The sequence below is a fragment of the Toxoplasma gondii genome, chromosome X, assembly GCF_000006565.2.
Source record: "Toxoplasma gondii ME49 chromosome X, whole genome shotgun sequence".
Classification (NCBI taxonomy): Eukaryota; Apicomplexa; class Conoidasida; order Eucoccidiorida; family Sarcocystidae; genus Toxoplasma; species Toxoplasma gondii.
In genome coordinates, this window is record NC_031478.1 from 1,939,331 (window position 1) to 1,953,868 (window position 14,538).

General features: G+C 56.9%; 3 protein-coding genes across 3 annotated transcripts; all 3 read left to right on the forward strand.

Moving 5' to 3' along the window:
• Window positions 1–1,052: 1,052 nt before the first annotated feature.
• TGME49_225910 (hypothetical protein) lies at window positions 1,053–6,121 on the forward strand. The gene is made up of 2 exons (XM_002366213.2): window positions 1,053–3,887; window positions 4,141–6,121. Exons 1-2 carry the CDS (start codon window positions 1,622–1,624, stop codon window positions 5,652–5,654), a joined length of 3,780 nt encoding a protein of 1,259 aa, XP_002366254.1. The 5' UTR covers window positions 1,053–1,621; the 3' UTR covers window positions 5,655–6,121.
• Window positions 6,122–7,863: 1,742 nt separating this feature from the next.
• Window positions 7,864–8,594, forward strand: TGME49_225905 (hypothetical protein; the record flags this gene model as incomplete). The annotated part of the gene is made up of 2 exons (XM_018780116.1): window positions 7,864–8,083; window positions 8,410–8,594. The coding sequence occupies 2 exons, from the start codon at window positions 7,864–7,866 to the stop codon at window positions 8,592–8,594; spliced, it is 405 nt and encodes a 134-aa protein (XP_018636010.1).
• A 571-nt stretch (window positions 8,595–9,165) lies between these two features.
• TGME49_225900 (hypothetical protein) lies at window positions 9,166–13,860 on the forward strand (the record flags this gene model as incomplete). Its single annotated transcript, XM_002366212.1, has 1 exon — window positions 9,166–13,860. One exon carries the CDS (start codon window positions 9,166–9,168, stop codon window positions 13,549–13,551), a length of 4,386 nt encoding a protein of 1,461 aa, XP_002366253.1. The 3' UTR covers window positions 13,552–13,860.
• Window positions 13,861–14,538: the final 678 nt, after the last annotated feature.

The following is a 14,538-nucleotide window of genomic DNA, read 5'->3' on the forward strand; positions in this document are numbered from 1 at the left end:
AGACGAACTAGAATTTCCAGCTAGTTTTTTTCATCTTCGACAGAACTCATCGTGTTGACAGACACAGCAACAGGAAATATATGTCCACAGAATTGGAAACCACAAAGCTTTTCGTTAAAGTAAGCACAGCCGAAAGCAGATTTTTCTAGGTTGCGTACCGGAAGACGGGCTGCGGGACTGATAAGAGCGTCTTCGATGCTTCACCATTCCAAATATGTTTGTGTCTGTTCCGAGTTTTTCATCCAGTCGATCGGGTAATTGGTTCTCACAAGACACGTACCGATAACCGCCAACTGCTTGTCACAAAAAGCTGTTGAAGAAGTTTTGTGCTTCCCCCACTTACACCAAATTACCTAGACAGAGAGTGCCGTCCTGGAGAAGGGAATACACTTGGGGTATTGCCAATCCAACAAAGGGACGGCGGAGAAAGAAGCGTAAAATGACTGTATTTTTGTGGATCTCCTCCCTGGATAGTCGCTTCAAGCTCACTTCCGCGGGAGCGGGGGTCCCCTTGAGCTTCACGGGTCCGTGCTGACTAGCGGAAAGAAGAAGCGAACGAGCTGATAATTCCGACACACCTTACCTTCTCATACGCCTGCATGCCACAGCGAATGTCGAGAAAACGAATGTGGTAGAACTGCGATATCAGAAAAACTCCCCCCGATACAGAGCCGGAACGCGGAGCAGCTTAGCAGGCGACGACGCGGCCAGCGAGACAAATTTGGTCGGCACTGGCGAAAAATGTGAAAGCCGCCATGTCTGAAAGGCGCAACAGTTCACTTGAACCCTTTCCAGGACTTAACTCTTTTTTTTGCTGTCTAGAACGTATCCAAGACGCTGAAGTAAATCCGTACAATCCAGACGTCTGCTTGCTGTGCATGCGCTGAATTTTTGAAGATGCAACAGAGAGGCAGCTGTTTCTGCAGCGTCGCGCGCGGTCTCTTTTTGTGCGTGGGCGTCTGTCTTAGAACGACACGCCCAAAAAGGGTTCTTCACGTCTCTTCTTTTCCAGAATTCCTCTTTCTTTTGACCGTACTCTTTTCCGTGGCTGTCCGCATTCGAGGAGACATTTGAACGCGGCTCCCTCCGTTCTAGGCTCGGTTCTCCCCTCGAGCCGGGCGGGCGCGCCCTCTCGCTTTCTCCAGCCGCGAACTCGTGATTTCAATTCCATCTTCGTCCGCGTCCGCCATTCTTGTCCTTTCGCGTCGCGTTGTTTCTCATTTCCCTCCACACTTGCCGAGAAGCTGGTATTTCTCAGACCTTTTCTCTGCGTCTGTCTGCTTGCAAGACGCCTACCTGAAGTCCCCCGGAGGGTGTGCCCGTCCTCACTTCGAGGCTTATACAGAAAAGCACGTTACGCTTTCAGCCACCCCAGTTTCCAAATCGTGAAAAACACCCGGGCTCGTCCAGGCTAGGATGTGAGCTGTGGACGCCCCGTGACGCTTGTGATTTCTTTCATGTGACGACAGCGGCAGACCGGGAGAGTCGTCCAGCGCAGAACCGCGACCTCTCCAGTTTGTATCTGATACTTTTAAAGAAATTTCGCGAAAGAGGTGCCTTTGTGCCGAGCCGGGCATGCTCTTCTCACTTTCTGGGATGTGTATCTCCCACAGGTAGGACGATGAATCCGCACCTCCCGGGGGGGGCGAGCCCTTCCCCAGGCGTTGCGGACGCCCTGGAAACAAACCGGTCTCCTTCCTCTGGTATTCCTCGCCACAGTCACTTCTCCCCGTCTCTCAGTGCCTCTCGCTACCATCCTCACGCGCGAACGCATGCCGGCGACAGCCACGCGGCCCCTGGATACTCGGTCCCTGGCGCATACCTTGGCAACTCGTCTTTCTCTGCGTCTTCCTCGTTTTCTTCCCCCCCGGCTGAGGGTCGAGGCGAAGCATCTGGAGCCGTCTCGTACGTGTCTTCGGTGCACTTTCCCCCCCCTGCTTCCGAGTCTGTGGCGTCGCCTCCGGCGGCCTCTGTCGCGTACGTCCCGGCTCGCGGGCCGACTCATGGGCCGCCTCAGACTGCAGGATTCTCTACTTCGTACTCTTCCGCAGCTTGTGCGGGGAGCGGCGCGTCTGCCTCGCCGGGGTACTTTCCTCAGCAGACGCCTGGCCACGCGCAGGTGACCTCCGGCTCCCCGCCGACAGCCAATTTCCAGAGTGAAGAGAGAGATCAGCAACGCTCGCATCTCCTCCACGGTGCGGCGGGGAGTCTGCTTCCCCAACAGCGCCCCCAAGGGAACGTTTTGTCTCCGGACTCGAGTCGCCTTTCTGCGCACTACCACGTTCGCCCCGCTCTCGCAACCCCTGCCCACGCCCGGCCCCCGACCCCACAGGATGTGCATGCACCGGGGGCACCACCCCAAGCGGCAGGCTACGCAGGCGGTCCCAGCTCTGCTTCCTTTCCACTCGCTTCGCCCGCCGAGGCGCGGTACCCTCACTCGCGGCCGGCGTATCGCCGGGAACCCCCCTCGACTCCATCCGTGAATGCAAACGGAGCCTTCGCCGGAAATGGGACGAGTTCCGCGACCTATGGCCCGCGCGCGAGTCGAGCGCCGGGCGAGGTGGCGAACAGCCCCTCGCCTCAGCCGTTCTACGCCTCCTCTGTCTCTCGTACTCCTTCGCCCCAAGGCCCGTCAGGGGCGGGTCCAACGCCAGGCTCAGGAGGGCCTTCCTCAGAGGTCGCGGGGCAACCAGTCCCCCCTAGTTCAACTCCTGGACGAACCGCCTCGCCCGTGCATGCGCCTGCGTACTACCGTCCTTCGGGTCCCCCGTCCTTCGCTTCGCAGCCGAACCCGGGGGCGAGTCCAGCGTTCACTGTTTCAGAGGGCGCCACCCACGGCGTCCGGAGCAGAGGTTCCTCTGGGGCTTCTGGCCCCGCCGCGGGTGCGGACAGCGGTGCGGTACATGCGTCGTTTTCGCCCGCTCTTCAGCTGCGTTCCTCCTCGCCCCTCCAAGATGTTTCTGGCCACCGGCCTGGAGACTTTGGCCAGCAGCCACGCGCGGCTTCGTCCCCAGCCGCGAAGCCGCATGCAGCTCCGCAACCGCCCTTCGCTCCACAGTTTGCGCCGCAAAACCCTTCAGGCCCACAAGGCCCACCAGCCCCACAGAAGCCCGTCGGTCAGGATGTGAGAGGGGAAAAGCCGGGTGGCGCCGGGAGAGGCTTCGAGGGGAGCCCGGACGAACTCCCGCGACCTGGATCTGTGCGGACGCCTGGTGTGGACAGCGCGGGCGCCAGTGCATTGGGTTTCGTCAGTGCCCCAGGAGGAGGTGCTGTGTGTCAGGCGTTCTCGCGGGCGCCTTCTGCGGGACACCAAGATGGCGGCAGCGTCTCTCCACTTAAGGCGGTCTCCGTCCCACTGTCTTCCGCGGGGTCCGCCTCTCGAGTCTCTCAGGCCCCGCCGCCACGCGTTGCAGACACCGCGCGTCGCCTGGCGCCCGCGAGCCGAGAGAGCGCGACTCCGCGAACTGGGCAGAGTGGGGCGTTTTCGGAAGCCTTGTCGAGCGGACCCGCGCCTCAGGCTCCTCGGCCGCTGGCAGCTGTCGAAGGCGGTGGAGCCTCAGGGGTGCCTTGCCATGCTGGAGATCCTCCCACCTTCACCGCTGCTCCCGGGGCTGCCTCCAGGACTGGCGGGGCTGGGTTGGCGCGGCCGGTGCCGCTGTCCAAGGGGCCGGTGTCTTCTGTGGGGCGAGAGGGCGCGAGCGACGCCGGGGGGGCGAGCGGGCGTGTAGGGCAGGGGAGACAGTTGTTGAAGACGCTGAACTTCTCCAAGACGCTCTTCGTGACCGAATCGTTCACTGACAAGAAGTTGAACGTCGCGAGCAACACATTGCGGAAGAATTACGAAAACTTTGTTCTCTTGAGAAATAAAAATGCCATCGTCATTCCAGGTGAGTGTCCACACGGAACTCCAGGGGCTTTTCAAGAACGCTTTCGAGCGGCTCTCGCGTTAGGTTTTGAAGTTCCGCGCGAGTCCTCTCCGGAGACAGACGTGAGACTGTGGAAATCTAGACCGTTTTCCGCGCGCATGTCCTTACCCAATAAGGCGCCTCCCAAACAAACTAGACTTCTCTTGTCTGCTCGCGCCCCGCGCTTTCCTTTTACTCGTAGCCGCATGCATCTGTGGTTCCTGTTTGTTTTCAGGCCCGAAGAAAACCAAGGATCACCCCAGAGGGACGATTGTGGCATACAACAGCGGGTATATCGTGGCTGCGGCGACCCGCGAGCAGTTTGTGGGCATGAACTTGTCACCTGCCCCCGCGGACCTGGGGGTTTCTGGGAAGAAGGGCGGCGTGGCGTCTCCACCATTGGCTTCGTCTCCCAACAAGGAGGCGCCAGCCCCCGCAGCAGCGCCTTCAGTCCAGACGAGCGCGCCGATTTATGCGGACTGGATCCGCAAAAAGTTTCGGTCACATGAAGCAGAGCCGCTGTGTCGTAACAACGGCTTCACGCGCCCGCTGACGGTCATGACGCGAGCGGACATCGACCCGCCCTTCGAAGTTTTCCTGGAGGAATTAAGGGACTTCCTTTTTCTCCACTTCCCCCATTGGCTAGTTGCCTACGACCCCGAGGTCGCGCCTTGTCTCGTGCTTTGTCGGGCAAATCCGAATATCGCAAGTCCGACTCCATCCAAATTTGCGGTGAAGAAGTCTGCGGGTTCCAAGCACGCCCAGGGAGAAGACGAAGGAGGGGCCTCAGCAAGCGCCTTGGCTGCGGAAAAGAAGAAGGAGCAACCGCCGAATGAGGGGATTAGCATGTCCCGGGCTGACGGTGCGTCGTCGTTGCGAGGAGGGCCTCCAGGGGGGTTTGTGGGTCCGGCTCCAGGGGCTTTTGCGTGTCGGCGAAAGCGGCCCTTTTCCATTACTGGTGGCGGGGAAAGTCCATTTAGTGCGGAACTCGAAAGTGTCTCGGCTGCGTGGGGTGTGGACGCGACGCAGCTCTTTTTCCCGCATCTTCCATCCCACATGCACTTGTGGCCGCCAGCAGAGAAAATTGAAGCGTGGAGGCGCCGGGACGAAGAGGCTCGGACTGAGAATCGCAGCTTTCTCCAGTGCAAATTCGTCATTGGGGTACGCCACGTGATCGCGCACGGCTTGAAAAGCCAGCAAGAGCTGCATGCAGCGATGACAGAGTTTTGGCCGATTCTCCGGTTCTTCACGGCGCCTTCACATTGCCGGTTCCGGAGTGTTGGTCCGTCGAGAGCGTCAGAAGTGGATGGCGCTGACCCGAAGAAGGCGCAAATACCCCGCGCGTTTCGACCTCTCGGGGAGGAAGAGGCCTGGCCGAGACTGGAAGAAGACCTTTCGACAGTCGGTGAGTCTTTACTGAAAAACGACCTGCTCGGGGAACCGCGAAAACGCCGAGGTGGACCGACGCTCAAACCTCCGGCGACCCCGCCTTCCCAGCCTGCTGTTTCGCTGCTTCCGCCCGGACTTTCGGCCGGGCGAAACGAGCTGGGGAAGACTCGGGCGGAACCTGTCTCTGGAAATTCACCTGGTGCTCAAAACGGCGCGCGAAAACGGACTGATATGTTCAGGCCGACTGCCGCGGGCCTGAGCGACGATTCTGCGAGTCTGCAGCCGCGTGTGAGAGTTGAGAGCAAGGCGGAGAACGTGGACTGGAACTCCGTTCACTTGGGTGAGCAGACGAGCTTGTAGAAAAGGGAGGAGAACGGGTTATGGGGGGGAGAAGGGCTTTCATAGCGTGTGACAGGGGACGGAAAGGGAGCTCCATGGGAGAATGTAGCGGACGTGAAGCGCACAGGTTGGGTCTGCTGGCCATCACGCCGGAGACTCCACGAGCGTCTGCTCGAGTTGCGCGGATGGAAGAAATGGTGGCAGCAGCTTTTTTCTTTGGAATGAAATCAGATGGGAAACAGAAAATTGTCGCAGATAAGGCTGAGGAAAGAAGGGCGGCGTGACTGATGAACGGTTCAGTTCTCTACTGTGGACGTGGACAGGAGCTGCAGAGCCGTTAGAAAAGAAGTGCAGTGTCAGTGCCTCCATCGTTTGCGAAAAAAACGAAACGTTCCCCACACAGCTGCGACGGAGTGTGTTGTGCAAAACCGAATGCGAACCATGTTTCTAATAGACATGTTTGTACGGGGTTCTAGGTCCCCGGTGAATACAGATCGTTCTTTCCAAACCGACCTTCGGCCGTTTGGACTTTTTTAAACGAGCAAACAGGCATCAAACAGATGTCCGCGGAGTTTTTCATGCAGCTAGACCACAAAACACACCAACTGGTTACTTCTGGCTAGGGGGTATGAATCCGTCACGGACGCACGACCGGGAGTACAACTAGATATCCATAACAACCGAAGCATACGATGAGTTTAGTAGGAAACTTCGGTGCAGGAATTGAACAGATAACTTACGAATCTCTGGATACGCGTGATATCGCGTTTTAATTTTGCCCCTGCTCGCATTGTCTTCCATTTGTCGCCTACTGAAAGAGATTGGTAGTGAACCTTCAGTGATGCAAACACTGGGGGGTTCACAGTCCCTCAACAAAACGCGACGGAGAAAAATTACAAGAACCGGTGCTGATTCTCTAGGAGACGTTTTCCTTATTTCTGTCCTGCATCTAACACTGAAAGAACGTGGTTATGTGGAGTCCACACTGGGGACATGCGTTACGGTCACAATGAACTATGTTTCTTGGAATGATGTAATGCTTGCATGCTCGTGGTCACTGGCACCTCTTTCCGTCGTGCGCATCAAACGAGTTTGCGCTTTGAGAACTCTCCAACTCCTGCAGCTCAAGCGACTACAAATCTTTATTCCAGGGGTTTGGATTTCTGAATAATAGAACACGCTTCCTCAAAGAGCGAATGACATCATGCTCGAGTGTGTCCTTGCTTGTGTGTCTTCTCATCTGCCACGATACATCTAGCGACTCTTCCTTTACCAAAAGAAGCAAGTGAGATCCGACAAGGACTGCCGGGGTGCATGTCTCGTTCTCGATTCAGCGACCAATACCCCTGCACTAGTCTCGTTAAATATATACGAAAAAGGTTTAGTTGCACTCGACAACTTAGGCGTGTGATTCTCGCTCCCCGTCTCTGCTGGTCCTCAACTCGACACCGTGCTTCCGTGTATGTGGAAAACTACAGAGACTGTCGCTCCTGAGAAACATCGTCCTGCGTCGAGTCTTCGAGAAAGAAACCTGTGTTTGACCGTACCCTCGAATTAGCAACCGCGGACAAGGTGACAAAGATCATAGCTAAACGATGGTAATTTTCGCATTGAAAGTATATTGCCTCGCTGCATTGAGGCCACGAGACGCTGAAGGCATGCGAGCTGTGAACTGCAAGTATATGATCACATGCCTCTGCCGTCTAGTATCGGATGCTAGTGAGGTCAGCATACCATCGTACTGGGATGCCAGTTCTCCACAAATGGAATTCTACATATTGATTCATTTACATAAACGTGTATTTACAAAACAAATGGTACTCAGATGCTAGTATGGTCCGCGCCATCGTACCGAGAGTCATGATCTATGCGGACTATTTATAAGCTTTTCAGGGGAGCATGAACTACGAGTTGGACTACGGGTTGACAGCTCAGGCTTTTCCGTGAACCAGAAATCGCACCTTCACGTCGTTTTCCTCTCATAGGGACTTCGGACCGTCCTACCTTATCGACAGGTTGTTTCTGTTTCCGTTAGAGAGGCTTTTCCCATGCACTTTCCGTGCGTTGAAAGCACGCGTCCAGTCTCGGCTTCCGGACGGCATGCAGTTTTGACTGGCGTTGTTTGAGTCCACTATCTGTGGGGCATCTTCCCTGCCCGTTGCCGGTGAGGACTGAAATTCGTAAGTGGTCCCTGGTTCCTCAAGTAAGATCGTGTCGTTTTTATCTTCAAATGCATTCAACACCCAACAATCCGCTTCAGTCCTTTTCGCGGAAGGTTTTTCCGGGCCAAGTGTGGTCATCAATTTTGTCGGATTCTGCGAAGACCCGCCTCGCGGCGGTTCGCGTCCGGTTGCGGGACTGGTGTCAATTCTCGACGGCGAAAAAGCCTTTCCTTGTCGAAATTCGCGCGCAAATTGAGTCTTTGAGTCGCCGAGGGCCGAGGGAAAAGAGTAAGCATTGGAACATTCCCGGTCACCTACCCTAAATCAGGCTAGAGCCTCGCGGTCCGTTTGAGCCTAGCATCGCTCGCGAGTTCTGCACGGACTCTCGGGAGGCCGGCCTAGGTAGAGTGCGAGGGGAAGAGTCGTCTCGATGCTTCGGAACTTTGTTTTGAGCAATCGAGCTCGAAGAGGAAGTGAACAGCTCATTCGCAAACAACAGAAGTTTTTTCGTGCAAGTGCGCACTTTCTGGGATCATTGATCGATACGGCATCACTTCCGTCCGCAAGAGTAACGCGTGCTTCCCGGTTCTCGCCGCGCGTGTCTGAAATTGCAGGGCGCGGCTACTCACGAGCTACTCACAACACGCGAGAAGAAAGTTCTCCCGGTGGTCACTTTACGTTTTCCAAGGTATTTCCACGTCCGCCAACCGGACGTTTTTCTCACCGGGTGCAGCAGGTATTTCTTGGGGACAAGCCACAGTCACCCGAGTCTCTTCCCCGGAACTTCAGTCGAGTCTGACCGGAGTTCCCTTTGTACGTGTGCCCGCGGAGGCTGTGAGCGGGTGACGCCATGCTTTATGACGAAGTAGAAATACCTCGACACGCGAAAACAGACAGGCGAAAAAATACTTCGCTCGGAGCGACAGAAGAGGCTGTTCATTCTGGTGTCCTAGTTTCGCTGGCTTCGTGCGCATGAGCTTCTTCCGGAGTGCCTCGCCAGCTAACGTTTTTCGCGTTTCGAGCGGACCAGCTGCGAATTCGTGTTACCTTTGAGCATTTCATTTCAAGAAGGTGATCATTTCCTCGTAGATATCCCTTTGTGCCCGTCTACGTGGCTTGTCTCAACGCCGAAAGCGTTTTCTGTGTTCACCCGCGGCGGCGTTGTGCCTCGTGGCTTCTCGAGCTGCCCTTCAGTCTCCGGCGTTTGTACACGCGCCTGCGCCAAAGGGTTATTCTTGATTCCCTGTCCTTTCTTAGTGCAAAGGACATGGAGGCGACTCTTAAGCTCCCTCCCGAGTGTAGGAAGCGTGAGTTCGGTGAATGTGCAGAAGCGGCAGTTCCCACTTGACTTGGGTTTCGAGTAGAGAATAATGGTGAGAGACCAGAACCCGTCGTCGCGGCTCCCGTTTCCGATACCCGTGAGAACAGACGCGTGGCGGTGTTGTAAGAAGAGAGAATTGGAAGTGCGGAGACGTTGCGGTCTGCAGTCCGACTTTGCCGACTCAACAGAAGAGGGGGGAAAAGGCGGTGGCTCCGCCTCTCCTGGACGCTCGCACTTCCGCAGGAACGAGAAAGAGAAAAAGCCACGTCGCCTGCGCGAGGACTTGCTCGCCTTCTCGTTGCTTCCGGAAGTGAAGCAACGCGGAACTGCAAAACTGAATGCCCGTGCTGAATCGCAGAACGGCAGGAAAGGCGTGCTTGACTCGCAGCAAAAGCTCGCAGAAGTCTCGTCTTCGAGCAGACGAAACGACCGAGAGGAAACGGGGAACTTGACGCGACGGATAAGTCGAACAGGGGGAAGGCTGGGAACTGTCCTGACAGACTGCCCAGAATGCGGGGGAAGCTGCCTTGAGGCGCTGCCCGCCGGGTGTATGTACACCCTGTTCGCTTTCTTCGATGTCAGTGAAGTGGCGGAGCTTAGGCTGCTTTCTCGGACCGTGAAGGCGGTGGTGGATTCGCCCTGTTCTTTGCGCGGCTGTTCGTCCTTGACGGTGACGTCCAAACTGGCGGCCACTGCGCGGGGCGGAGGCGACGTCCTAGCCAAGCAGCGCCTGCCATCCGTTTCGACAGTTTCTTCTGTGTCTGCGTTTTGGTGGAGGCTTCTCGACCGGCCGCCACACGTGCGGCGCCTCGTCGTCTGCCGAGACGCTCTCGGCTTTTGTGAAGGGGAGCGAGCCGCCTTCTCCCCGTCCCACCCGCTGCGGTTTCTCCTGCTCCTGCTCCACCACAATGCCGCGCTCCTCGACTGCGTGAAAGTGACTTCCCCGGATCTCCAGTGCCACCGCCTCGTCGACTGGGGTGTCCTGACACCGCACGCGCGACCCGAAGTCGCGCCTCGGTCTCGGGACACCGAGCGACATGGCGGACACTCTGGGACTTTGCCTGGCGTTTCGCGGGCGATTCAGACCGGGGACGAGACTGAGGATGGCATGCGAGAAGGGGCTGAAACAAGTTCCGGCGATGTTTCAGACAAAGGCGACTTGTCTGAAGAGGGGGGCCAACAGACCAGGGAACGCCACTTGTCGGAGACGCCCCGTTTCCTCCACATACGTCGTTCTCTCTCACACCAAGAGCGTAGCTCTGACCTTGTGGAAGACGCAGACTCAGCAAGTCCGGAGTTAGCGAGTGGCACGCGGTCGGAGACCTCCCTTTCTTCCTTGCTCCGGGGAGCGTCGTCGAAGCGAGTATCTCTTCCCGATTGGTTTCGCCGCGAGTCGAGTCCGCCTTCTCCCTTGTCTCGGAGGCTCCTCTCCTCCCTCTTTCCTGACGGCTTCTCTGCCCGCGGGTTCTCCAACTCTCCGGGGTTCGCGTCTGTCGGTGACGCCCGTCACTCTGTGGTGTCTGCTGCGAGTCCGCGCCATAATGAAGGCCCTTTTTCCGCTGCTCCTCCTACGCTCGCGGCGCCGCTTTCTCTCCCCGCCACTATGTTCCCCAAATTGACTTCTCTCGCACTTGCGGGGTGCCACGCCTTCTTGTGGCTGCGACTCTTGTCCTCTTCTCAGTTCCCGTCCTGTGAGACTTTTTCCCTTGTTTGCCAGTGTTCGCGGGTTCACGTGTCGCTGGCACTCGACGTTGACGAGGAACAGACGGACGCGGTCTCGCTGAAGAATCCGGACGTCTTGGCTGCCGGAAGTCGGAGGCGGTTGTCTGGTCTGCACGGATCCTCATCGACCGAAGCGGAACTGACTCGAATGCTTCTGTCGATGCCGATCCTGCGGTTCCTCCGACTAGAAACCCGCCTCCCCGTGACGCGCCGCGTCTGGCGCGCTGTCCTCGGGTGTACGTACACCGCTCCCACCGGGGAAGAACGGCGGTTCACCGGCTTGCCGCACCTCACGGAGCTTGCAATCCGGGACCGATCTCTTATCCACTTTGCGGACGTCGTCCACGAAATGGCCAACTCGCCTGAGCTTCTCTTTTCTGAGTCTTTGGATAGGCTGCCTTCTAGCGAACGAGCGTCTCCGGCTTCTTCCTATTTTCCCTCTGAGACAAGACCTGCCGTTGAGGAGGAGCTCGGCCGAGTTCCCGACGCAGAGACGTTACGGCCACATTCAGAGCGAGCTCCCCGTTTCGCAGGAGAACGTTTAGGGATGCGTCCAAATGTCCTGACCAGCAGTCGAAGCAGGTGTCACTTGAAGAGGCTGTACATGGGCTCTCTAGGAGGAGAGCTAGGGAAGATTCCGTCCGTGGCTCTGGCAAGCTTGGAGGTTCTCATGCGCGCGTTTCCCGACTGCCAGTTCGTCCTTGATAGCTTTGCAGCTGGATGCATACATCCCGGAGATGCGCAGGAGGAAGACAGACACAGAAGACCGGAGGACGATGTCGCGCAGCTTCTGCCGCGAATCCTCGGATATGTTCAACACATTCGACTTAACTTCGACGACCCCGACTGCGACATTCCCCTTCTACAAAACAGCTTCGCTTCAGACACTCGAACCAGTTCCTCTTTCGTCTCCTCGCCGGCTTCTGAGTCTTCGCCTTCTTCTCCTTCGTCATCTTTGCCTTCCCCTTCATCTTCCTCTTCGCATCTGTCGCTTGCACCCTACGCGAGGCGAGTGTCTGTGGACTTCCTGCACTTTCGCCCCGACACCCACCAGGGTCTCTTCCACTGTCGCTTCGGGTCGCTGCCCTCCTCTCCTTCGTCTCCGTCTTCTCCCTTTTCTCCTTCTTCATCTTCTTCGCTTCTTCCTGAGAACCACGAGCGGGGTCGAGGCCGATGCCGTTTGCCGTCGTTTTGTGTGGAGGGGCTTCCAGAACCGGAGAGCTCCCCCTCACGGTCTCCGTCGCGGTCGCGGGTCTCTGATGAGTCTTCAGCGGGGAGACTCAGAGAGGCTTCTCATTCTTCTGCGTCTCTCTCGCAAACGCCCCTTCTTCCTGGGAGCTGGACCTCTTCTCCGTCTCGTCTACGGCAAGGCATGGGGGCCCTTTTCGAGCAGTCGACAGGAACAGGCGCTTTTGAGGAAGCTGCTCCTCCCCCAAGTGTCGTAAACAACAAGGACGGAGGCCGCCAGCAGACTGTGGTCGAGAGCCACGTTTTGCCAGTCCTGCGTTCCGCGGCCTTCCCGGCTTTTCTTTTGGCGCCTCAGCGACCGCCACGGCTTCTCGGCTTCGCGAGCAGCGAGCGACGGCGGCGAGAGGGACGCAGAGACGCCCGAGTCGCGGAAGAGCGAGAAGACTGGGAGCCTGCTGCCAGTCGCATGCTCAGCGAACAACCCCGAGGGCCTTCTGGGGAGACTCAGAGGACGGAGGAGGCGCAAGGCACGGCTGAGAGGAGACAGGAGAGACGCGGAGACACCGAGGGAGGCCTCAGCCGGCGGCGCCGGTCGTCCAGAGGAGTCGTCAGGAGCTTTCTCGCGCGACGACGCCGAAGAACACAGAAACGGATTGACGTAGATCTCTTGCATGCATTGTGCAGAGACAAAGATTTGAGGAGCAAAGTCAAGGGCGTCGAACTGCAGCTCGAGGAGTTGGCCGATGCTCCGCGGTCTGCCAGCCTCGTGTGGGCTCTGGTTGACTTGCGAAGGAAGCATCGCGAGAAGGAGCAAAGTCGCGGCCCTCTCGTACATGAAGCAGCGAGTGAAGAAAGACGGCGCGCTGCCGAAGGCACGGTGTTCATTCCAGAGGTCTCTCCGGAGTTCTTGACCGCGAATGAGACTGCCTCAGAGAGACACAGAGAAAAGAAACCCGCGAGCGGACTAACGGAGTCGCAGGTAACGGGTGAGAGGCATTGGGAGGATGCGTGCAAGTGTGAATGCGAGAGAAGGGAACAAACGGCTGAGAAGGAAGGTCGAAATGAAGACGAGGAGGAAGTCCTCGAGCCACCACGTCTGGAGCTTCTGCGGATTGGCAACCATCGTTTCGGCCTTGATGAAATTCCCTCTGTGCCTTCGGTGAATGGACATTATGGTATTGGCCGGATGGATGAGAATCCAGACGTCGGGGCTGCTGGGGCAGGCTCACCGTGTGGTTCGTCTTCGGAATTGTTGAATTCGGCTGCTTCAGAAGGCGAGAAAATCGCTGCGCTATTCAGAGAACTCTTGGTCTGGTACCCCGAGGTGGAGACAGTTGAGTTGGAGGTTCCGCCTTTTCTGTTCGACGACGAGGAAGACGAAGCCTGGCGGGAAGAACCCCTGCAACTTCAGGCGATGGAGCGCCTTCTGAACGCCCTCGGCTTCGCACGGTCAGCTGTAGAGACACTCGGCGCCAGCATGTACGAGCACGTCGTTGTCTTCCGCCGAAGGACTAGGACGCTGTGATGAGGAACAAGGGGGATGAAATCGTTAAAATACCAATTATGACTCGCCACGAGATACACAGACAACAAGGTTCGTGATGGCTGCTGATGTTGCAGCATTTAGGATACTGCAAGGGACTCTATTTACAAGATATACAGACAACCAAGGTATTTATGACTTCTGTACGCCACCCCATCGGACTGTTAGGAGGAGGCGAAATTATGGGATTTGACACTGAGATGGACAGGCCGAGAGGTGGGACACCAGGGTGAACAGAAAGCAGGTGTCTTTGAATTTGAGATGAGCAAACGAAGAGGCGAAAACCAGCTACGCAGGTGCGGGGAGGATGCAAAGTCCCAGGGAGAGTATCGAACTCCGACAGGAGGGGCGCCGTCAGAAAGCGCTGAGGTTGGAGGGGAGTGTAGGAGCGATCTGTGTGTCTCTTTGCCTTTCACCTGAGGCAATCGTCTCAAAATCCTTTCTGCCTTAGATTTGAGTTACACGAATGCGAACACATATAAAAGAGAGCACTGCATATAGATGTAATGGTACTTGCTGCTGTAAATGAAGGACTCCTTAACTTGAACTGAGGAGTCACGTTGGGTGCAAGCCGTACAGGGATTCATTATGTCCATCTGTGCATCTTAGTTGATACTCGGTTATGTTACCTTGGGAAGCATAAGCGCTTCCAGGTGAAACCGATAGAGAGTGCTTCTCTGAGAAAGTACGCAGGTTTTTGCAGACAGCTGTCATGTGCCAATGAGGCGATCCTGCGTGTTATGTGTAACAAGCAAATGCGTGAGTGTCACAGCCTTGGGACGGCGTCGCCCAATGCGGAATGAAGGTTGTGTGTAGATGTTTGTGTTAGTCTCGGCTGTCGCTGCCTTTTTCGCCGCCGTTCCATATGAAAAGAAAGTGTAACTGAGAATTAATAGATTTGGGATGTCTGGGGAACTCAGCGAAGCTCTCGGTTCTGCCGCAGTCGGCAAGGGAATGTGTGTCCGGAAA

What these genes read in the sequence shown, in the direction of transcription:
- TGME49_225910 (XM_002366213.2), top strand. Translation starts at nt 1,622, where the DNA reads ATGAATCCGCACCTCCCGGGGGGGGCGAGCCCTTCCCCAGGCGTTGCG. An exon ending in AAATGCCATCGTCATTCCAG is followed by an intron (nt 3,888 to 4,140) that starts GTGAGTGTCCAC and finishes GTTTGTTTTCAG; the next exon opens with GCCCGAAGAAAACCAAGGAT.